This window comes from Syngnathus scovelli, chromosome 17 (genome assembly GCF_024217435.2).
Source record: "Syngnathus scovelli strain Florida chromosome 17, RoL_Ssco_1.2, whole genome shotgun sequence".
NCBI lineage: Eukaryota > Metazoa > Chordata > Actinopteri > Syngnathiformes > Syngnathidae > Syngnathus > Syngnathus scovelli.
Genome location: NC_090863.1, coordinates 3,145,304 through 3,168,821, shown reverse-complemented (window position 1 = coordinate 3,168,821; position 23,518 = coordinate 3,145,304). Strand labels below are relative to the sequence as shown.

Below are 23,518 nucleotides of genomic sequence, written 5' to 3'. Positions count from 1 at the left end.
TATACTCACACACAGTGTAAACTATTTGTATTTACAATAATAATGCCACAGTATTGCAGTACTGGTGGTGTTTGTCCTAATAAATTTAGTATATTGATTGGAATAGATGTGTTAGTAGGACTGTTGGAAGCACAGGCACCTAATGAAAATAATGACATGAATGTGTAGTAGCAGTGTTGTGTGCGCTACTAGTAAACGGTCCTGTTTATTCCGTTGATCAGCAAACGCATCTCGAAGCACCTTCGTGTATGTGGGCGTGGCGTAAAGGCCAGCAGCAGGTGCAGCGGGATTGAGCGCCACACTTTCTCGGACCTTCTCCGTGTCAACATAACTTTTGTTCCTTTATTTAATAGTTAACAATTTCTTGGCTCCTTTGTTGTTAAACTGGAGCGAATTCTCAAAAATAATAAGGCCTTTTTTTCCCCCCAACCTGGATTTAAGACTCGACTCACCTGCACGTGGGCCAGTAGAACAAATATGTCAGATTCTGATTATTTAGCGGTTGCGTGAGAATTTTTCTTGAAGTAACTGGAATTAAAGCGGCTTCACTCGAGGAAGCAGGATGGAGATTACTCTGCAAAATGTGAACTTTTCGCCGCTCCTTGTCTTCCTCTTCGGTGAGTAGTAGTCGTAGTATTACGTATTACTTTCACATACATGACAGTCGAGTAGTAGTTTTGAATGCCTCTGTATTCCTTTCGTAACCTCCTTTGAACGCTATTAAAGATAAATGTATTTTTAAAAAATGGTATCACCGACGGTGCTTGTGAACTGTTGTGCCAAATGTTGCACGCATCGATCGGAATATTGAACAACCGGGGAGCTAATGCAAACATTTGGTCTTCTAGTGACAGCTGAAGATACACTAAGGCGTGGGACACAAACACTGATTCAAGTCAAACATTTGTACTTTGAAATGCGGCTTTCTTTCCCCGCGTTTTTTCTGTTTTAAACCAAAGTGGTTACTGATTAATGAGCATGCTGATTAATGATTACAGCGCTGATAAAGGCCAAACAGTAGCTCAGTGTGGGAAAAAGAAACGATGAAATGAGACCAACGCAGACAAATGCGAGCTCGCTTGAATGCACCACAGTTTTGCTGCCACACAGGCTTTTCCACTTCTCTTGCAACAAACGTTTGCCTCACGAACATAATTATTTTTCAGGGATTTGCCATGGGGCTATTACGAGCAAGTCACCGCTGAATTCAAAACACCCAAAAATGAAAATGATTTGGTTGTTGGAATTTGACATGTTGCGTTCACATTGGTGCCAATCTTGCAATCTGGATTAGATCTGGACTTAACTTGCTGTAGAATGTGTTTAGTAATAGGATGGCGTTTGACTATGGTTGCTGATTGTTAATCTGGCGATTTGAATGTTTTGAACTCTGTATTTCCAGTGTCGATTGATTATTATCCTGCAAAAACACACCGGTGTTCAAACGTAATTCCTTGGTGGAGGTAACAAACAGTGACCCGAGTTGGGCAAGAAGTCAAAGAATGCCACATGGCCACATTCTGTTCTGCTGCTTTGCCTTTTCTTTTTCCTCCACGCCTGATGAGACAGACTCAGGAGAATGTCACGCAGATACCCAAATGCATCGTTGTCAATCGACATAATTCTCAAAATTTAGAATTAAGATGGTATGGGACTGATCTGGGGCAGTGAACCACATTCTACCTTTCCACAAATCATAATCTGAGTACATTTCAACACTAAAAAGAGAAGCACAATGAACAATACAATTCAAGTCAAGTAAACTGCTCACCCTCCCTCCCTCTTTTTTGTTTCGATTTTGTTTTATACTCTGAGCCATCGGTGCCACTTTATAACCACGGTTGATACTTTTCATGTCCGACCCAGTGGCGTGCGCCCATGGCATCTTCATTGAGCCCCTCCAGGCTGTCACGTTGCAGCGCTCGATGGCCGAGAGCGCCACCCGCCTCCCGTGTCGCTACCAGGCCAGCGTGGATGAGAAGGTGGTGCAGGTGACCTGGTACAAGGAGCTGCGTGACGGCACCAAGGACCAGATCATCACCGCCCACTTTGCAGATGGACACACGGGTAGGTGAAGCAGATTCAGCATTATGGCTCAGTCCTTTTTGACACTTTTCTCGCCACTCATCAAAACTTCAGTGAAATTGTTTTTTGGTGGATTTTTGAAAAAAAAAATTCCAGAAGGTGCCAGCGCATACATTTTCACCTTCCTTCCTTCCTGCTGTCAGAATTCGGACGCTATGCAGGTCGCATGAAGTTCGAGAGCGACAACCCCACCGTCAGCTCTGCACTACTCATCTCCAACACGGAAGAGTCTGACGATGGCACGTACGCTTGCCACATCTCCACATTCCCCAACGGAAACTTTGAGAGGCGCATCAAGCTCATCGTGTGGGGTAAATTATTCATAAGACTTTTTTTTTTTTTGGCTCTATCCATAATGTTGAAGCAATAGAGGCGCTACAAATGGTTGTTGACTATTCAGGCCCATTATTGATATAACTGAATCTAAATAATAAAATCAAAGTAATAAAAAAAAGGAGAATACAGAAAATACATTAAAATCCTGTAAGAAAAATGAAAAATACAATAAAAATATATTTAAAATATCCAAAAAATTAAATGAATGAAAACAAAATATACCAAAAAAGGTTGGAAGTAATAAAGAAATGGAAGTAATACAAATCAACAAGTAATTAAAATGATTTGTGTTTTATGGACAGCATTTTGTCCTCCATATAAGTGAAATGGAGTTATTTTATGACATGTCCATCTTGGTACTGAGAGACCTCCTCCTAGCTGTCAATCAAAAGTAGCAGGTTGTGCCACGTGGTGAGTTTCTTTTGCGCAATTCTCAGTCCATAAAAAGTTCAGAAGGCTTGGTTTGTTGTTCTTACTAACATCCTGTCAAGAGCTGAAGCTTTCGTGGTTAGTGTGTTAATCACCTTTCTGTCAGACCAGTTGTTGGACAGGAACCACACAATGATGTGTTTATGGCTTGTATTACAAATTTGTGACCTTTCGCTTTTCATCGTGCAGCCACATGTAGCCTACAGTTTGTACACTAGTACCGACCTGCCTTTCTTCCTCTTGTCGTGAAAAGTGTCCATTGTATTCTTCACCGATGAGCATAATTTGAGGAGTAAAACTGAGCGAAAAGCATTTTGATATCTGACCTGGATTTGAGTTCTTCTGACCTTTCCCTCCTCCTCTTCTTATATTTAGCTGAGCAGAGTGCGTGCTATGGTTCAAAATGAACCACACCTCGAAACATTACAATGGCTCATTGTCTTCTAAACGCGCACAATATATAAGGATTTCAGCATCAACCGCATAAAAGGCATGCATTTTTGTGGATATTATGAAGACACTAAGCACGAACATGGCCTCTGTTGAATTTCACCAGAACGTGACCAGCAACCTGAACTCAATTGGAACTTATTTGGTGTGTGTGTGTGTGTGTGTGTGTGTGTGTGTGTGTGTGTGTGTGTGTGTGTGTGTGTGTGTGTGTGTGTGTGTGTGTGTGTGTGTGTGTGCGTGCGTGCGCGCGCGCGTGTGTGTGCGTGCGCGTGCGTGCGTGTGTGTGCGCGCGCGCGTGCGTGCGTGTGTGTGTGTGTGCGTGCGCGTGCGTGCGTGTGTGTGCGCGCGCGTGTGCGCGCGTGTGCGCGCGTGTGCGCGCGTGTGCGCGCGTGTGTGTGCGTGTGCGTGTGTGTGTGCGTGTGTGTGTGCGTGCGTGCGTGGGTGGGTGTTTTGGAGGCATAATAGCAAAATAAACAACTAGAATGACATGGTTACACAAGTCAACACACTTTCTGGGGAGGAGTTTGCGCAAGTCGGCACACCCTATGACCGTGCGCTGCAAAATGTCAAGGAAAGTTGACTTAAATAGATGAACTTTATTTCATCAGAGGCATATCCTACTGTTTTTTTTTCCTAATTTTCGGAATAATTTACGATGATTTTGGCTTGATCACCTGTATGTCAGTGCGTGTGCCGATTATTGTGTGTCCATCAGGTGTTTTTAACTTGCTTGTTGTTGTTGTTGAAAACACAAAGAAACTTGCGTGATCCACTCAGACATGATGTTGTTGCTACCTGGGCAGAGTAAACAAAGCAACACAAACATTCACTTTTCAAATGACTCATGACATAATTACAAGCAGCCACTTATCATCCGGCACAATGAATTGTTTCCATAATAGCCGAAACATGGAAGGTTCTTGCAATGACAGCCGATTTATCACTGGTATCAAACGGAAGAAGGGGCCCCAATGTGGATGCATAAGATAGCCATCTCATGAGTGTTTTTATTTTTATTTTTTTAGTCACAAAAATCATTAGTCTCTCGAATGCACATAGGTAACTACCGTAATTTCCGGACTATAAGCCGCGACTTTTTTCCAAAATTTTGGACCCTGCGACTTATATAAGATTTTTTTCGAGATTTTTGTGATGACTTGATCACTTTTACTCTTAACACTATTATATACAGTAAAAGCTACAAAACAAACTGACAAATAACTCGTTTTCAAATCAGACGAGTAATAACTGGTCAAATATTTTTAAAAAAAAGCTATTATTAAAAGTGAAGACAATTTGCAATTCTAGTAATGACACGAATTTGATGCACAATTTGTCTTCGCGGGCCACATTTTTTCAAAATGCTGCAGTACTACTGCTGCATCACAGACAATGTTAAGAAAGACATGTTCAAGTATGTTATTAAAACGTTAAAAAGGCTTTCTATGTACTGTCTTTCTTTGTAAAAAAAAACTCGTGTGCACGTGCGGCTTATAGTCCGGTGCGGCTTATGTAAGAAAAAATGAAATATCCCTAAATTTTAGCTGGTGCGGTTTATAATCCGGTGCGGTTTATAGTCCGGCAATTACGGTAAACGTAATCTGAGCCGCCTCTCCGTATTGTAACCACGTCATTCATTTCCATCCAGTGCTTCCGATCGCCTCGCTGGATCCGGTGGTACTGGTGGAGGGCCAGTCGTTCCGCGTGGCCGCTTCATGTCGCGCTGTGGGCCGCCCGCCGCCTACCCTCTCCTGGGACACCTCCGTGCCGGGCCAGACCCAAAACCGCTTCAACGAGGGGGCATCCGTCTCCAGTCACTACTCGCTGCACCCGCTGCGTAGTATGAACGGCAAGCGGTTGGACTGCCTGGTGCGCCACCCCGGACTGGAGCATCCGCGGAGGATCCCAAACCAGCTGGTGGTGCACTGTGAGTATACGCACGTCGTTTGGAATCTGCATCGATCGGATGGGGTTTTGGAATTGGAATTTTCCAAGCCCAGATTCAACTGGGCCAAGTGTTGTATTTGTCTACATATCACTTTGTGTCGTTGCACTGGCTCAAACAGATCCCCCCGACGCCACCATCTCCGCCTCGACGGACGACTGGTTTGCGGGTCTGGACCAGGCGACGCTCACCTGCGTCGCCACCGGATTTCCCGTGCCCCAAAACATCACTTGGACATGGTGGGACACACAAGCACTAAGCACTAATGATGGGCAAATGAAGCTTCAAGATGATTCATGAACCCGTTGTTGTGTTTACTAAGACCTCTAGATGGCACTGTCTGTTCACCGAAAAGCTAAAAGCCCACCGACTTGCCATTTCTTAAAACCCTCACTTTAAACCAACACTGTCATCTTGAGGAGCCAAAGAATACAACTGGTTCATGAAGCTTCATTTTCCCACTACTAAGCACTTAATGCGTTCCCTGTGTATGGAAATGTATGGCCCACCTGGCAGATACCATAGACCAGGGGTGTCAAACTCATTTTTGTCGAGGGCCGCATCATAATCATAGTTTCCTTCGGAGGGCCATTATGACTGTCAATATATGATATACAGTATAAGCTACACAACAAACTGATGAATAACAACAGTTTTGAAATCAGAGACGAGTAAAAGCAGATATTTGAAAAGATGCATGATAATAAAACTTGATCAATATCTTTATTTTTTTTTAAAGTGAAGACAATTTGCAATTTTAGTATTGACACAAGTTGATGCACAATTTGTCTTTGCGGGCCACATAAAATGATTTGGCGGGCCGTATCTGGCCCCCGGGCCTTGAGTTTGACACCTATGCCATAGACGTACTGTAGAAGTGAACATGGACGCCAGCAAAATTGTTGTACATGTCACTGTCATTAAAGTAGCCATACATACATCCAGAGATAGTTCTAGTAATTGAAGGCTACGCTTCACCTGTCTCTACTTTGTATATGCAGCAGGTTAGTTGGGATTCAGCCACATGAAACGTGACATTGTGGGGAAGGGGGGGCGGGGTGACAATTATGTGCGGTGAAACTGGGGGCAACCCGATCCGACCGTCTCCATTGTGTGTCTTTTCATTGCACTAAGCCCACATTTAGAGGGAAGTGTCAGGTGTTTTGTGGTTCAGGTTCATTCATGCATGCACATTTGTGGTTGTACGCGAGCCATACAATAAATTATTGACGCCCCAAAAATGGGATTTTGTTGCATACCAAATGAGCAGCGTAAAGCTTCTCCTCTTTGGCGTACGCAGGAGGGGCGGGGCATTGCCGGAAGGCATCACGGTGTCGGGAGGGCAGCTGACTTTGAGCCGAAGCTTGCGTCTGGAAGACAGCGGCCTGTACCAGTGCGCCGTCAGCAATGATGTGGGCGTGGCCAAGGCAGACTACTTCATGACTGTGACTGGTGAGCATTATTACTATTTTTGTTTTCTTTTGACCTCATGTCTTAATGTCACCTACTGTGTATTAAAAACATAATGGAAGGAAAGCATAAATTGAAGATTAAAAATCAATCCCTCTTTTAAATTAGCCTAGTCAGCATGTCATGTCAAATATCCCACGTGAACGTTGTCACCATGTGTGTTAGCTTCTTTCCTTGCAGAAAAATCTCAGCGCAAGGAAATGTCGGCGTCCGAATCGTCCACCCTCATCATCATCATCGCCGCCTCGGCCACCGCCACCGTCCTCGTCATGGCCGTGGTGGTCCTGCTGCTCGTACGCCACCACTGGCGCCGCAACAAAAAGTTGGAAAGACAGCTCAGTGTCAAAATGTGAGCCACGCAGGAAATTGAAAGTCATCAACACATTTTGATGCTTTTCTTGTTGATGTATCTCCTCAGGGAGGAAGTCAACAATTTATCTCGACAGGCTTCCTTTAGGAGGCTCAACTCTGTCGGCTCGGATCTACGAACACAGGTACGTACGCCGCACGTTGTTTACGTTGGCCAATTGTGTCCACGATATAAATTCACACGCCGTCCTTAATGTGAACAAATGATTTAATAACCACTGCTCTCATTTTTTCAAAAGAAATGTACTTGTTGACTTTGTTTTTGATTTGAAACTTTTAATCTTTTTTTTTCACTTTAATTTTCTTTTCCTTTTGATTTCCATGATTTTAACAAATGTCTTTTTCAATATAAGTTAAATGTTTTTAAATTGAAATTTTCCATTTAAATCATTTGAAAAATATTTAACCAAAATGTTTTGCACCTAATCCATGCCAATGTTTGTTCCCAGTCTGAAGATTACGCTTTGGTCAGATCAGACAGCCACATGAAAAATAGCCAAGTGTCTCTGGTGAGTCCCCCCCCTCCTCTATTTTGACATCAATGGTTTTAATGGGTGTTATGTCTTCTTCCCTGCAGGAACGGCCCATCTACAGAGGGAGCCAGTCAACTCTGGGCGGCAGATGGGCACCTCTGGGTGGTTTCGAGGCAGAGGGCCGCCCCGTCGTCTGGCACGATGAAAGCGAAATCGGCAGGGTGGCGGTGACTGACTTGGACAGGAGGAGAGCCAACTCTTACCAGAAGACCAGCAACATGTCACTGGTACTGGTCAGCATCTGTTGAAAAACATTCTCACTTTGATAGAACCTGTTTTTGTATATAATTTTCTCTATAGTCTGTCAATATTTATATGATTAAATGTTTACATGCAGGATTCTGGTCTTCCATCATCTCTGCTTCCTTTGAAAGTTCAGTCGAACGAAGCTGTGGGAGTGAGAGACCCGTTGGATGTCTGTGAGATCTCTGCGCCCCCGCCTGAAGAGAACTGGTGTCCGCCGGTCCCACAGGCACACCCCACCGGCGGGCCGGAGGGCGAGGAGGACGACGGCGGCAGCGGCTCTGAATCCTACCAACTGTCCCAAGCGCTCACCAATCACTTCTACTACAGCAACGGCGTCCTCCGGCCACGGCCGCACGCCAACGCCATCCTGTTGCACCCCCCCAGTCAGGTCTTGTAGAGCCATAGTCTCCTCTCTTTCCGCTCAACCTTTCTGCACCCTCGTAGCACTGTTACTGGAGCAATTCTGAAATGTAGGCGCTCTCTGTGAAAATCTCGCCACCTATACGTATCTCATGGACTTTTTTCCTGTACACGTCCAAGGCTGTAGGCAAAATGTCTTTTTGCACTTTTTCATTCAATTAATCGCCATCATCGTATTGACAGTGTGGATACGATCACCCGAACGCTGATCGTGTCCCTGCCGCATTAGGCCAAGGGCAGAACATCAAAATACAGTATTAGAGCAGATTCATTGTTGACAAGTATCAGCACAGAGCGTTTTTCAGCTTCAAAGTAGTGTTATATTACACTACAGAAGTTCATTTTAGATTTAAAATGTGATACACGTATTTTCCACGTGTACATCTCAGGAAAAGTCGATGCTCCACCATGCCTCAGACTTCCATGTGTGACACCTCTTTCTTTGCTGGGTGCACACAGCAAACGTAATTGCGGCAAAAACTGCGTAGCCTACCTTGAAAGTGCACAAAGGGGAGAATGAGAGTTGTGCCTTTTTAATACCTAACCCACCGGACGGGGACTTTTGGAAGATTGACATAGCAAAAGACTTTCGCTATGGGAGAACGTGCAACTTCTGGAGGATCTTTGTGTGTTTGTTTACATTGCAGAAGCTCGTGCCTACATTTAGGATCATGAATCGGGGCCAAAAGATATCGGCTTTGGAGAACTTGTGTGTGTGTGTGTGATGTCTAAAATAGACGTGGTGCGGTGACAATTGCTTTCAACAAAAGAGGTACAATTAACACGATTGGGCAAATTGACCTTTTGACACCACCCCATTGCGTAACTTTGTTTTTGTAAAATGATTAGCTGAACCTGGATTGTTTCACTTTGAAGTCTCTTTTATGTGACAAAGTGAGCTGCATGTACATATTACGTATGTGCAGATGGTGGCAGGGTCAAAAGCACCAGTGTTGAGTGAAAGTATGGCATTAGGTACCATATTATTAATTGGTGCATTCAATGACAACTTGAAGCGTTTACTTGTAAATGTTTATTCATGGAAGCACAGCATCAATTTAAAAATCATTTTTGTAGTGTTCAATTCTTTACGTAGATCATGTTGTACTATAAATCCTAATGAATTTTCTTTTGTCCAAAAAGAGAGACTATTTTGGTTGGAAGGATCCATTTTAGGGCTATTTTGTTTTCCCTTCCAGCTGTTTCTAGGGGTCCCTTCACAGACAAACTCTTTACTGATTGCAACCAAATTTGAATAGCATTGAGGACACTAAATTGGATTTTCATCTTTGCATGTGGGTGCAGCAAATGTTTTCTACTTTGTCATCAGAACCCCCCCAAAGTGTACATTTTAGGGCCATATTTGCTATTTGCAGGCTCCGTCAGATACTCATACTTCTAAGATGAGCTTTCCCCATTGAAATGAATGGAAATGCAATTCATCTGTTCCACCCCAATAAACATCCAAAACAGCATTGCATGATTAAAAAATGCTTTTATGAAACAATTAAGACACCCCCACACTTTAGTATATGAATGTCTTGTTACGTTCCAATAAGCTGTCTTTCTGTCCAGTCACTGGCTAGTTCTTATTAGCTATGTTTGTGCGGTTGTCGGGATGGACACCAGCCTTCGTAAAAGCCACACTTTCTTCATCGCTAGCACAATTTACTGTCTCGGAAGCCAAAGTGAGGGAGGGCTAATTTACAGCAGAAATAAGGGTAATGTGTGATGAGTAGACTGAACCGGATGATGTTTACACAGTGTTTTGCTTGGATCTCAGGAAGCACACTTTGTGAAGCCAAACCATATTTGTGAAAAGACACTTCAATTCGGGCACTCGTACTAGAAATGTTGGCCATTTGTTATGCTCGACACGTTTTGTCATTTTGTGTGGTTGGATGGAAAAAGGTTGAGTTTTTTTGTCTTTCTCCATTCATTCACTGTGGGGCTAAGGCTTCCTTGTGTATGCGTTGGTGCGTGCGCAGGTTACTCCTTTGGGAGAAGGACTTGCCGCACATGTTGCACATGTAAGGCTTCTCGCCCGTATGGATGCGCTGGTGGATCTCCAAGTGGCTGGCTCGGTCAAAGCTCTTGCCGCAGAACGGGCAGATGAACCACTTCTCTTTGACGCGCCGTCCCGCCACTTCTTTGCCTAGCCTGGGGTCGTCGAAGATGAAGATGCCGTTGTCGGGATGACATTTCCCTGGGAGGAAAGCACCCCGCCTCTCATTGGATTGGCCAAGAGGATGATTTTGTCGAAAAGCCGCCGGAAGCCTCGAGTGACTCGATGCGGCATGTCTAGAGCCTGCCACCAACCTGTCAGAGGAGTTATCCAGTATGTCCAAGGCATTCTCGATAAGCAAAATATCAGAGTCTACATTGTGAGAATTAGCAGCCAAGAAGTAGTCCGCCTCCTCTGCGGTGTCGCTGTCGCCCACAGAAACAGACAACCACATGCGGCTCTCCTGATCCTCACTGTTGACGGCCGGACCATGACCCGAGGGTCCGTCAGCGGGGTCGGGGCACTCTGAGTCTGTCACCTGCTCCACAATCATGACGTCATCCTCGTCGTCCTCTCGCTTGACGGGTAAGTCCTCGTCAGCTGTGTCGTCGCAGGTCGGCTCACTTGGGTTCTCCTCAAGGAGTAATGCTGCTGCTCCGTCATTGGCTGAAGGGTCTCCCTTGTCTGTGCTACTCTGCTCACATGTCGCGATGATGTCGGTAGCTGAACCGGAGATAAAAAAATAGTGAGCCGCTATATTCGTGAAGCCATAATTGTAAGAATATACACAAGTATAGTTGCATTTATAAACGCGTCTTAAAAAGACAAATAAAACAACAGCTGTTCGTTCACCTACCATCGTTGGTGGCTGTGGTGGGCGGCGGCTGGTGGTGCTGCTCCACGCCGGAGGAGCCAAGAGCCGCGGGCGACACACACGTATCCCGCCGCTGGTTCTCCAGCAGCTTCCTCTCCAGGGCTTCCACTTCCCGCTCCCTGCGGCGGAGTTCAGCGTGGACCAGGGCGAAAGCATCCTCCCACAGCTGTGCGATCTCCAACACGGCCGCCTGGGCGAGCGCCTCCATGATGGAGGCTAACTTATTCTGGAAAGCTGCGCCGTGTGCCGGTTGCGTCGACATGGCGGAAGGTAAAAGATTTGAAAACGTACAGCTATAACAATTAGTTTTCTATTTTAAGTGATTGTTGTTCTTGTGTTTAGGATACTAGTAATCTTTCTGACGAAGCAAAAACAGTAGTGTAATGCAAGAGAAACAGGAAGTACTTGTTGTCACGTGATGTAAATCTACGACGACTGCAAGAAGACAAAATAAATTCCCTCATAATAAACCAACATGCTATGAGACTAAATTGAAGCAATTATTACACAGTATTAAAATAGTAGTAAATATGTTACCGATTATTACTAATAACACCTTGCCGTCCAATGCCAACGTTAGTCACATTTTAAAGACGTGTAAATATGTGACCTCTCGGTTTGTCCACTAGATGGGGTTGTAATTCCACTCTAACACCAACTGAAATTGTTTTGATGATAGATTTTTTATTTCTAACCAATAGATCTCTTTTTTGCTGTTGCAATATACATGGTATATAATATATATGTATTTTCAATGAAAAAAATAGACACATTTTTGACAGTTGTACATGAGTGAGAAAAAAGCCCGACGATTGGCCGACGGGCTTGTCACTCAAAGGTAGGCGGGGTCCGTCGTGCTACGAAAGAGCGAGAGAGAGAGAATGGGGGAAGACACCAGCGACGATTGAACGAACTGTCAAACGGCAATCATCGCGCTGAATTATCGCCGCGGGCGGAGTAAAACAGCAAACGTGCCTTAGCTGGTGGGAAGAAGAACATTTTAGGGAGAGAGTTTATGCAGCGCCATCTTTGCCAAACGTGAGGAGGACGGGTGGGAGGGACGTTGTACTTCAGTGGTGAGCTAGCTAGCCAACGTTTTTGCTAGCATGCAGTTTTGTTGACAAACGAGCTAGCTGAGCCGAGCCCCCACTTCCCAATTATGTTGGCGGTTTGACTTAAAATAAAACGCCCCCTTTCCCCATTTTTGCCTCGACGGAATTAAACAGCATGAACCCCTCTCGGCAAGTCGAAAAAGGTACGTACACTGTAGTGTATATGTAAGCTGAAACTTTTATTTCCTGTCTGGCGTCACACAACGACAACTTTCTTACACATTTGTGTCGCGTCGGGTAGACCAAAGACGTTTAGTAAGGGCCTCGAGTTAATAAGATTGCTTCCATTGAGTCCCTTTCGGCAGCCTGAGCCGTCTGCGGCTTCTCGACAATAAGTCTTCTGACCCCCGCGGAGGTTGCTCAATGTCGCTGCGGAATGACAGCCATGCCGCGTATCGCTCCACTTCGGAGCCAGATGGTCATCGGATAAGCGGGAGCTGCTGCTGCTCTTCGTTCGCTCGCTTGAATGTCACCTTGCTCAGGTATCTTGCAAACGTCGCGCTCGGACGTTTAGACCAGAGCTTGTTAAACGCTTTGGGTCCAGCCAGCTTCCAAATGTTTTCCTCAAGAACCTACTAATTAATGATTGTAACACAGAGGTGCTCACAGCCTGTGTAAAAACAAGAAAAGAAATCTAGTTGTGAGTGTTGATGTAGTTCGTGCATACTGAAATGTGCAAAAGGAAAATGTTTCATTTCTATCTTTCATAATACTCCACTACAAAGTTCAGGAAGAGTGAAAACAGAAGAGATATGTGTGTCGAAAGGATTTATTTGGTGCAGGCTGTTCCTCTTGTGCAATTTAACAAAAATTAGTCTGAACAAACTGTATTCATACTAATATGAGACAGCAGGCTAGAGCCACTGCAAACACATTACGTTCTAAGTAATGACAGTAAATTAACATTGTTTACCCTATCTTGTCGAGCCGGAGTTAAAAGGTGTTAAGACTCAATGTTGAACCATTGTTGACTTGCAGTGTGAGATGATGGCAACATTCTCTGTTTTGTGGATTTCTTTAGTCTCTGTACCATCATGCCAACAAGATCTCTGTACCATCATGCCAACTTTCTTGTGAATGCTCGTTGTACACTAACTACAAAATGAAAGAGCTGGAAGACTGGGTTGTCATTTTCATAGTTCCTGCAGCGTGGAAATCCTCAAGATTGGCTCAGGGGGTGCCAGTAAACCTAAATTTCTGTCCTTTGCAGTTGTGCTTTGTACTTTTTTGTAGCAGCATCAAAGCAGACTAAGATGATGAACACACACACAATTGATTCAATGTCTCTGGAGTCTGTCAAATGCAAAATGCTAGAATAGAAAGACACAAAATTTGGGCTGAAAACGGAAAAATGTCAACGCAAAATCTCTGCCGGGAAGCGAACGCTACCGCACGTCCAGACACGCTCACTAGTACAAATAAGATGCTGCGGTGGCAATGCACCGTAAATAAAGACATGGCCAACATCTGTCATTATGTCTTACTTCAAATAAGAAGATAATGCACAATGCAACACAGGTACCTCAGTGTTAGCCAAGTTAATAGCCTGCCACCGCTAGCTAGAATGTATTGTAATTCCCCTGCAAGTGTAAAAATGTTATTAAAGCTCCAAGTTTTACCTCTGGGGTGAGCCCCCAGACGCCCCCACCAGCAGTCATCGTAAACATCACTTGTGTGTAATTTATCGCTGACAGCCTCTATTAGTGTGTCATCCAGTGGGACACATCTGGGTGGTGTTACCCCCCCCCCCCCCCCCCCCCCATCCAGGCCGCTCCCATAGGACACCCATCTGCTTTGTGCTAACAGCAGGCCCCATTTTACACTGCAGAAAAAGAAAATCCCACTCCCTTTTTTTTTTTTTTCTTCTCCATTCCTTCGCCTTCCTGTGGTCTTTTACTGAGTGGTCTCCACATATGTACAAAGGGTGTAGTTATAGGGAGCAAATATAGACAGAACACGTGCCCGTCCGTCGTTTCTTGTGCAAATAAACGTGAGCCCATTCACACAAATGATAAGGCCAACATTTTTTGGATCGGTGTCGTCGGGATGAGAGTAAGGAAGTGGGCAACATGACGCCCCGAGAAGCCCCTTCCCCCAAAAGCAGGTTCCAAATTTGAATGGTAATTGCCATCTATTCTCAGCGGCGGCAGCAGCGGCTGCGTTCAAAACAAGTGCGCTCGTCTATTCTCGCCGGTCAAATTAGAGAGCCCAGCGAGCTTGAGGCCTGGCCCGGCGGGCCACTCGCGTTTTCCTTGGCACGCCTTGAGTTTGTCTCGCCGTTTGAAGCAGACAGAAAACGAGAGAAAGGAGGGAAGAAAAGGATGAAGATCCTTTTAAGGACTGGGCTGATCTCAGCGGCTGTGATGACATGTTAATAGAACACAAGAGACGCCGTTTTTAGGTTGTGATCTTATGACACCACAACTTGGCTTGGCTTTGATTAAGGTGTCATTTCTTCACTTTGATATGTGTTATTTTGAACGTAACTTGAGTGCCTTACACTTTTAAAATCCACAATAAAGAGTGTTCATGTGCGCAGGAAAGAACTCCCAGTACTTTTCAATGACGTCATTGAACGATAAGCATGAGATCAGACTTTTGGTAGCTGTTGAAGGCTGAGCTGTGCTCATAGTGGGGCTGCTGCTTTACACCATCATGATGATGTCTCCCAAAAGTTATGGCTAGGAGTTGTTAGTGGTTAGGATGAAGATGTATCTGGAGGGTGTCTCGGGAGATTTAGGCTCGGGGGCTAGGAGATACTTTGCGGGTGGGTTGTTGCAGTTGGGCGTTGGTGGTTAGGATGAGTTGGGGTCAAGTGGATGTCTGTGGAGAGTTACATTTGGGGCTTGCTTAGAACCGTTGATGGCTTGGGCTAAAGATGATGTCACTGGAGAGTTGGAATTGCGAGCTGGTGCTTTTTAGAGTTAGCAGTTGAGTCTCCAAAGAGTTTGCGTTTAGGGAGTAATAGTTGGGTGTTGGCGGTTTGAGTGACATCTCTGAAGTGTCGAGAGTTAGTGTGGGATCTAAGCTGATCTATGGAGGGTTCAGCTTAGCATTGGGGTGAACTTAGGGCACGATTGGAGTGATGTCTCCAGAAAGTGTTTGACTGAAATGTTAGTCGGGTATTTTGATTGTCGTTAAAGTTAAAAGATTAAAGTTAAAACCTGTAATAACATTCTTTCCAGGGCAGAGCAAAAAGATGAAAAAGTGGCAAGTATTTATGATCCGAGATAAACATGACCTTTCACCCCTGCAAAGTTCCTCTTGCGCTCACGTCGTTAAAAGGTTCACGTCACCCGAGAGCCATTTTCTTGACTAATCTCCGAACAATCGCTTACTGTTACGGCCGTTGTGCTTCTGAGCTTTCTTTAGCAGTGCTCGTGAGAGCCGCTCCACGAGTCCGCTTGATGCTTCTGGAAAATAAATGAGATTTACAGGCCTCCAATTGGACGTTATTCTTGGATAAATTCAGATCCATGAGAAATTGTACCAATGAAATAATATTTTTTATAAAGATGGTTACAGTATTAATTTATAGTCTTTGAATGTAATCACGTTGCTAATCACATCACTTTTTCAAAGGAATATTATGATTTATATTTTGATGGTCACATTGTTCCAGATGATATAGTTATCAAATCTGATTGATTGATTGATTGATTGATTGATTGATTGATTGATTGATTGATTGATTGATTGATTGATTGATTGATTGATTTTTTCTTCCCTCCAGGTCTCCACTGGCTCATCACCCAACATGTGAGAGCCCCCCCACCGAGGTGGACCCCCCAAGCCGTGAACGGCCGCCGCTGAGCCCTCCTCGGCAACTCCACAACAATTTGGTGCTCTTGTCATGTGGGTACAACACGGAGGAAGACTCCCATTACCCCAACAGGTGTCACCATCGTTATCGTCATGGACCGGAATAAACGCAATTCTATCGCCGCGTTCCCCACGCGACCCGAACGCCTCGCCGAGGACAGAGACGGTGTCGCGGGGCTAGCGGGGTGCGAGATGGGCACGGGACCATCATCGGAGGTCAGCCGAGCAGCATACTTACAAAACATGCTTATAATAGTTTGATTTTTTTTATAATAGTTTTTTTTTTTTTTTAAAATGTGTGAAATCTTTTCTATTTAAAAAAAAACAAAAAAAAAACATTCTCAGTTGTCTAATGTCTTCCAGGTGGGCAGGGTGTGCCCTTCGTCCTACAGGGCCCTTATCAGTGCCTTTTCCTGCCTTACGCGCTTAGACGACTTCACCTGCGAGTGGATCGGCTCCGGCTTCTTCTCTGACGTTTACAAGGTGGGTGGGACTCTACGACGCTGAATCTTTAAAGCGTACGATTATCTATTGAAACTCACGGTCATTTGTGCCTGGTGGTCTCCTTCGTCCACAGTTGATGTTTTGAGGTCAACACCAATCACTTATGAGATATCACGGAAGCTTTGCTAATGCTCTCCCTTCCTCCCCATCAATCACGCGAGCATGAGGAACATGAAATTAGGCTGGCATGTCTACCATAAAAAAAAAGTTTGAAAAACCCGTGTCCAGAATGATTAGTTCGTAGGAGTCATTGTATGCTCTCTGATGAGGATACCAAAGGAACTTTTGATATCGCCCTAGATGGCCGATGCAATTTTTTTAATTTCACTTTCCATCTGGAGAAGATGAAGTTTACTTAGCCGAAAATACGTACATCAGGACAGGACAAGGATACAGTACTCCGTTTGGCTCGGGGTGGATCTGTGGTGAAGCTGTAAAACAGGGAAGAAGATGGGGGATGGAATAGGAGCGGGGTTGGAGGGGTCGGAAGATGAACATTGGGGGAGTGGGTCTTCTGTTGAGTGGCCATCTGTTCCTCCTGCTGTCCTGTCAAGCCAAGCCCCAATCCAGCATGCTAGCTAGCGTTCAGAATTTCAGCTAAAATTGTATCATGGACTATATATAGCGATAGCATTTTTACTTGAATGAAAAAGTAAATGCTGATTATCATCATCATGGCAATGGTCAGGAACAATTGCTATATCCCAAAATATTCGAGTGATGTTTGGCAACTTGGCGGGGGTTGTTAATGGACAATAGAGAGAAATATTTTGTCAGTCAGTAAGTACTCGCCTTAAATTTACAGCCGATGCTTTGTCCCCGTCAGCCGACATTTATGACTGTTGCGCAATGCCGAGATAGTGCGATGTACTTATCAGCGTGTGTACAGTACAAGGCGAGCCTCGCTGGGTTACGTGACCATTACCCAACTGACTGACGGATGGCAAGTGATACACCGATGATGCCCAATCAAGGCGAATTGATCCGCGTGTTTTTCCACTATCCCAAGGCTGACTTTGCTCCATCGGAAATGCATGCAATGTTTTCCCACCAGAGATTCATCAATGGCTAGTCTGCGGCTAATCAATGGCTAATCAATGTTTAATCCGCGGCTTCACAGGTTTGCCATCGAGCGTCAGATCAAGTGATGGCGCTGAAGATGAATAAGCTGAGCAGCAACAGAGCCAACATGCTGAGGGAAGTGCAGCTGATGAACCGCCTTTCACACCCCAACATACTCAGGTGCACTGTCCCCGAAAATAAATCAACCTTTTTTCAACTAATAACAGAATAACACAAAAAATGTCAAACTATATGCAAGTATATGTTCATGAATACAACCAATACTAGAAAATAGGTAATATTTATGACTATAGTTCATTTGCGTAAGTTGTTTCGAAGTCAAAGTATGTTAGAAGGTAGTAGTCACTTTTGTGTGGTGGTGTTTTTTTGCATTCTGTAATGTATGGGCGGGAGCATGCATGTGTTTATATGTTTGTTATACAATGCCATCCTTGTTGTTTATGCCTCCTGCAGCCGGCCGGCCGTGTTATTTCTGTGTGTTGTCAGCGGACAGTGAAGGGGCTCATTGTTTTACAATGCACAAGCTGGACTTTCTTTTGCCAGTGGGGAAGCCTCTGTGATTGTGTCCATTCACAAACTGATCACACACACAAAACAAATACATTAAAAAAAAATCAATCCGGCCGTCAGTGTGAAAAGCAGGCTGCGTGAATCTGATCGGAAAATTCAACATTTGAAAAGAATGACTGTTTGATTTTGGGTCTCAAATGAAAATAGAAGTTCGGCAAATTTATGGAATTTGGATATATGGATGTCTTTCCCCATGTGGGACAAATAAAAGAATATATCTTAATAAAAACGATTTAAAAAAAAATGAAGTCAAGATACATCCCTCAAAATGCTCAAATGTTTTGATCGGGAAAAAGTCAAAGAAAGAGCACTCTTTGGGCTTTGCATTGGATCTCAAGTCAAAAAGAGGTCACTCCCCGAGTTAGCATGTTTGTGAGGGCACAGTGGAGCTCACCTTGATAGGCCAGATGCAGAAGAAAGGTGTGCAAGAGGAGACACACGTCTTGTCTCGTCTTGTCTGCTGCCGGAATCTCCGGAATTTTTTTCTTGACTTTTCATGCTTGTATGCTCTTTGTTATTAGTACTTCATTCTTCTTTTAGTATGTACCCATATATTGGTTAACCTATTTTTGTTTGACAGTTAAGAAGTGGGACTCAAGAAGCTCAATTGTTTCTAAGTCCTACTTTAAAGGATCCCAGCCTTTCCTAAAGGTTAATGTGAAATCATAAGGATATGATGGCTTATTTTATGACTACATGCTAATCACTGTGCTTTTTTTTTTTTTCTTGTTGCTGTGCCGCCGCAGGTTCAAGGGCGTGTGTGTGCACGAGGGCCAGCTTCACGCCTTGACGGAGGTAAGAGAACACATTCTTCAAAAGGTTGTTCACTACCCTGGCAGGTAAAACATTTGCAGCAAAAATAGACAGGTCATTAAATAGTGTGTGTGTGTGTGTGTTGTGTGTGGCTCGACTCGGGTGGCGGCCTCATGCTGTTTTGCTGTTTTGTCATCTGACCCTCCTCAGGGGGGTGGTGCCAGGTTCCCTCAAATGGAGAATCGTCAAGTACCTCAGAGGCACAAAAGCAGTATTTTCCCTGTCCTTTCCCTAAGACTTTTTATTGGCTAGAAAAATGTTCAAGTTGTTTACAGGAAATTTTGTTTGGGCCTAAAAATACGGTCATGCTCTTTTTAGCAATCATAATCTTTTAAAGCAGCGAGTAAACAATAGTCCTTTGTATCACGTGCGGACAAAATAAACAAAGCAAAAAATGCAGAAATGTTTAAGGTACAACAAAACGATTCTGATAGTAGTGGCAGCACCGCAAGCGTCCAATCAGATTGCACTGATGTCATCCCAGTTGAGTGTCATTTCTTACTCCGTTGTTTAACAGCATCGACCTCTTGGCCTAAATCTGAGCCTTGATCCGTGTTAACCACTCGCGTTCCGTGACGCCTTTACGTCGGGATTAGTGTGTCTTTATGGCTGGGTCAGCAAAGTTCTTAGGGATAAAAGAGGCAAAGGCGCCCTTTGCTCAATCAAGAGATAAGTCCACTTCCTGTCAAGCCCGTCCGTCGCAGTAGCCGCGACCCCGGCGGGCCTGCGGGAGAGCTGGCTCGTGACCCAGAACCTCGCTATTGGCCAGACAGTCCTAAGCATTTGATATTAGCGTGTCATACGCCTTTCCGTCATTTGTCCCCAAATATTTGTGTCTTTTTTATATTTTTGTTCTCATCTTTAGAGCATTATTAAACTGTACTTAATGTTTATGTCACTTGCATTAGCAAATCTTTGACATATTTCACATAATAACGTAAAATGGTGATACTTTAGCTCGCCAACATAATATCAGCTTCCGCGTTCATATGCCTGCCACATTGTTATGGTTTGTGTCTGCAGTACATCAACGGTGGCAACCTCGAGCAGCTTTTAGACAGCAACAAGCAACTAAGCTGGCACGCCAGAATGAAACTGGCCAGCGACCTTGCCGGGGGTCTGGCCTACCTGCACGCCAAAGGCATCTTCCACCGAGACCTCACCTCCAAGGTAGGTGTGCTGGAACGGTCGGGTGGATGCTTCCGTCATGGAACACAACCGGGACTATGGTTGTGGTCCGTGAGTGACTCAATACTGCCCCCTGCTGACTTGACAATTGTCTGTACCAGTGACATTTTTGTCCTGGAAGCGATCATCAGTTTTGCCACGGAAAATGAGAAAGTCAAGCCTAAATCATTTTCCTTACAAAGTAAATGTTGCATGTGGCCTTACTGGTGTAAAAACAACAAGTCAGCTCCACTGTCGTCTAAACGTGACCATATTGGAAGATAGACAATAATAATGAGAATTCTGTTGTGTTCTCTTGCCAGAACTGCTTGATCAAATGCGATGACGGCGGCGGCTACACGGCGGTGGTCGGGGACTTCGGATTGGCCGAGAAGATCCCCGCCAATCTGTACGTACTCTTTCTTCTTCAATTCACCTTCTGAGCGAGTCAAAATATTTCAGTCGGACATAAAAGCACATCCTTACTACTGCAGTTTTGGGAGGACATTAAGCCCGCAGCAGCTGAAATCCCCTTTATTCACTAATCCCTACTTGATTGTGAATTAGTAAGAGCCTTGGTAGTCCCAAGAAGCACTTATGTATGACCGTAATGTTTGAAACATTTCTGTTCGATTGTAAAATATTGAATGAAATGATCTATACTTTTGGGGACCTTTTTATTCGTCAAAGTTTTTTAAGAAATTGTGTTTTTTGTGCAGCACGGAAGGAGCAAAGCTCTCAGTGGTGGGTTCTCCGTTCTGGATGGCTCCTGAGGTTCTGAGAGATGAACCTTACAACGAGAAGGTTTGCTGAAAGCATTTTCAGCCAAAGATGTATGTATGGTGAGCGTTACTTGAGCGTTATTTGAATGATTTCAAATGATTTTCCCAGGCTGACGTTTTCTCCTACGGCATTATCCTGTGTGAAATCATCGCCAGGGTCCAGGCTGACCCCGATTTTCTCCCACGCACAGAGGTACGTGTAAAACTCTCTCAGTACCGCCTCCTGTAGAGTTCCAAAAATTAGGCAGCTTTATCAACAGGATGTCCAGAAAAGTCAATGTAACAAGAACTTTTTCATCTATTCATCTACATAAAAGAACTATTTTTCATCCCAAATGTTTATTTATTGTTTTATGTATTGAAATGACTGTGTGTCGACTAATGAACATGAATTGAGCCATTTTACTATTGGCACAATTTCACACACTTTCTTTGTGTAATTGAGCAGAACTTTGGCCTGGACTATCACACCTTTCAGCACATGGTTGGCGACTGTCCACCCGACTTCCTTCAGCTGGCGTTCAACTGCTGCAATGTAAGTCCATGTCCACGCTGTCTTCCAAAAAGCACACGAAGGCCAATCAGATTACGTCTCTAATCTGAAGACCCCCAATCTCCTGCGGTCTTCCAACAAAAGCTGGATAAGCCACCCACCTGCTTGTCTTTATAGATTTGTAAAAGTCACGAAAAGACGAAAGGAGATCATTTCAGGGATTTACTGGCAAATTTCTTCCAGATGGACCCCACACTACGGCCCTCTTTCCCAGACATTATGGGATACCTGGACGAGTCATTGGCGCGCCTCAACGAAGCACACCAGTGCCCCCCACTATCTGGAGAGTGCGACAAGAAGACGGTGGTTTCCAAAGGTTGGTGAACAAGACTCGACCATGCTCATAACAAATAAATCCTGCATCTTTTGTGATCTCTGGGCTATCATTTGACTATGAACTCGTGTTCAACTTTCTGTGTGTCCGATCAAAGGGGACAAGATTCAGGCCCTGAAGCGACTCAACCCGCTGATTTTCCCCGATGACAAAATCCCACCCAAATCGCCACGACCCCGCCGCAACATCTGGCTGAGCCGCAGCCAGTCGGACATTTTTTCGTGCAAGGCGGCGAGGAAGGCGAACGTGCCGGACCCGCAGTACGAGCCACCGGCTTCTCGGCGGGCCGTCAAGCCCCGCAAGTTCAACCCGTTTACGGCACGCGAGGACCTGTGCGGCGGCAACATCAAGTTCTACGACGTGCCCAGCAAGTCTGTGTTCTCGCTGGTCTTTGACCTGCGCTCGCCACCGGGCAGCGCCTTTGCCAGCCGGCCGCCGCCGCACGCCTCGGCCGCCTCCACGTCCTTCTACTGGCGGCAGTTGCCGGGACGACAGTGTCACTCCTTGCCCGTGTCCCCCCAGTTGTCTCGCTCTGATTTCTCGTACCATCACGCCGAGGCCGGAACCACCTCGGCTCTCAATAACAACAACAACCTGCCCTGCAACGCGCACCCGCTGGCCTCCGCTATGACGTGTGAGTCATTTGAAGCACTAATCTAATGGCAATGTGTAAATGCCAAATGTTCGTATGAATTCATAATCATGAAACGACGCCTTCTTTCTCCCAGCGGCAGCCGGCTGGTCCGAGTCGGCCCCGACGGGTCACGAGGTTCGACATAAGCCTACGCTGAGCGGGTGGGCCAGGAAATACACGGTGGTGGAGATCCCACCCTATTGTGGGCACAAGGCCGAAGACGACGAGGATGAGGACGATGTGTTTGGTGAGAGCTGGTCTCCGAACGTCCCCCTTGGCGAGGCCATGGACTGCTCCAGCATGGTGGAGGACCAACACATGCAGGTCATGCCACCTCAGGACTGAAGAGAATGTGAAGAGAGCGTGTTCAGAGCTTCTCTAAAGCATTTGTGACCCTAGTCGCGTTCAAAATGTGTTCTTGCTAATATTGTTTATATTTATTGTTAATATTACGGGATGACTTTGATTGTTTCCCACTCCTCGCCCACTGAAAGATCCCGTTTTCACACCAAAACGGATCTCTACGGTAAAAGTGGACAAATTGCTGCTTCGGGTCCCTCCAACTTCATGTGCATTTACTGCATTCTTGCTTTTTTTTCATTTTCCTCGACGCTTCTGTTGGATTCAAAGTCAGTTTAATGCAGTTTCACTCGTTCACCAGCAGTCATGTTGTATTTTTTTTTTTTTTTCTCAAATCTAAAAGCAGTTAAGAGATTATTTAGTTTGTATCCGTACGAACTAAAATGCACTATTTTGTCGTCTTTTCTATGCAAAAAAATATTTCACACTGTTGCACAAAATTGAGGATGTAATATTTATGTGTTAAAAAAAACACACACACAAAAACAAGTCTTACCTTTGTATATTTGTGTAAAAAATGTTCAGACTGAATTTGCTTTGAAATAACAAAGCTTCTCCCGAGTTTCATTTCAGTTATAATAAAAAAAGAACCTCTGACTCGGACCCTTTTGGAATTATTGCA

At 44.8% G+C, this 23,518-nt stretch overlaps 3 protein-coding genes across 8 annotated transcripts; 2 read left to right on the top strand and 1 right to left on the bottom strand.

Annotated features, from left to right (window-relative positions):
• Positions 1-276: 276 nt before the first annotated feature.
• On the top strand, positions 277-9,758 carry nectin4b (nectin cell adhesion molecule 4b). 4 transcript variants are annotated; one of them, XM_049748503.1, is made up of 11 exons: positions 277-617; positions 1,867-2,067; positions 2,229-2,396; positions 4,949-5,227; positions 5,367-5,484; positions 6,546-6,697; positions 6,896-7,064; positions 7,134-7,209; positions 7,534-7,593; positions 7,662-7,850; positions 7,955-9,758. In XM_049748503.1, the coding sequence occupies exons 1-11, from the start codon at positions 563-565 to the stop codon at positions 8,258-8,260; spliced, it is 1,773 nt and encodes a 590-aa protein (XP_049604460.1). In that variant the 5' UTR covers positions 277-562; the 3' UTR covers positions 8,261-9,758. The 4 variants fall into 4 exon arrangements, with proteins under 4 accessions (XP_049604460.1, XP_049604458.1, XP_049604461.1 ...); XM_049748501.1 differs by having other exon boundaries at positions 6,881-7,064; XM_049748504.1 differs by having other exon boundaries at positions 6,881-7,064; positions 7,662-7,844; positions 7,992-8,161.
• On the bottom strand, positions 9,302-11,607 carry LOC125985534 (uncharacterized). Its single transcript, XM_049748508.2, has 2 exons — positions 11,145-11,607; positions 9,302-11,011 (listed from the first exon to the last, which is right to left on the bottom strand). The coding sequence occupies exons 1-2, from the start codon at positions 11,422-11,424 to the stop codon at positions 10,224-10,226; spliced, it is 1,068 nt and encodes a 355-aa protein (XP_049604465.1). The 5' UTR covers positions 11,425-11,607; the 3' UTR covers positions 9,302-10,223.
• tesk2 (testis associated actin remodelling kinase 2) lies at positions 11,292-23,493 on the top strand. Of its 3 annotated transcripts, none has more exons than XM_049748500.1 (13): positions 11,292-11,432; positions 16,008-16,312; positions 16,460-16,579; positions 17,721-17,842; positions 19,000-19,048; positions 20,090-20,236; positions 20,557-20,642; positions 20,953-21,037; positions 21,125-21,208; positions 21,464-21,550; positions 21,752-21,884; positions 22,000-22,536; positions 22,631-23,493. In XM_049748500.1, exons 2-13 carry the CDS (start codon positions 16,190-16,192, stop codon positions 22,879-22,881), a joined length of 1,824 nt encoding a protein of 607 aa, XP_049604457.1. In that variant the 5' UTR covers positions 11,292-11,432; positions 16,008-16,189; the 3' UTR covers positions 22,882-23,493. The 3 variants fall into 3 exon arrangements, with proteins under 3 accessions (XP_049604457.1, XP_049604455.1, XP_049604456.1); XM_049748498.2 differs by lacking the exon at positions 11,292-11,432 and adding an exon at positions 12,006-12,417; XM_049748499.2 differs by lacking the exon at positions 11,292-11,432 and adding an exon at positions 12,527-12,756.
• Positions 23,494-23,518: the final 25 nt, after the last annotated feature.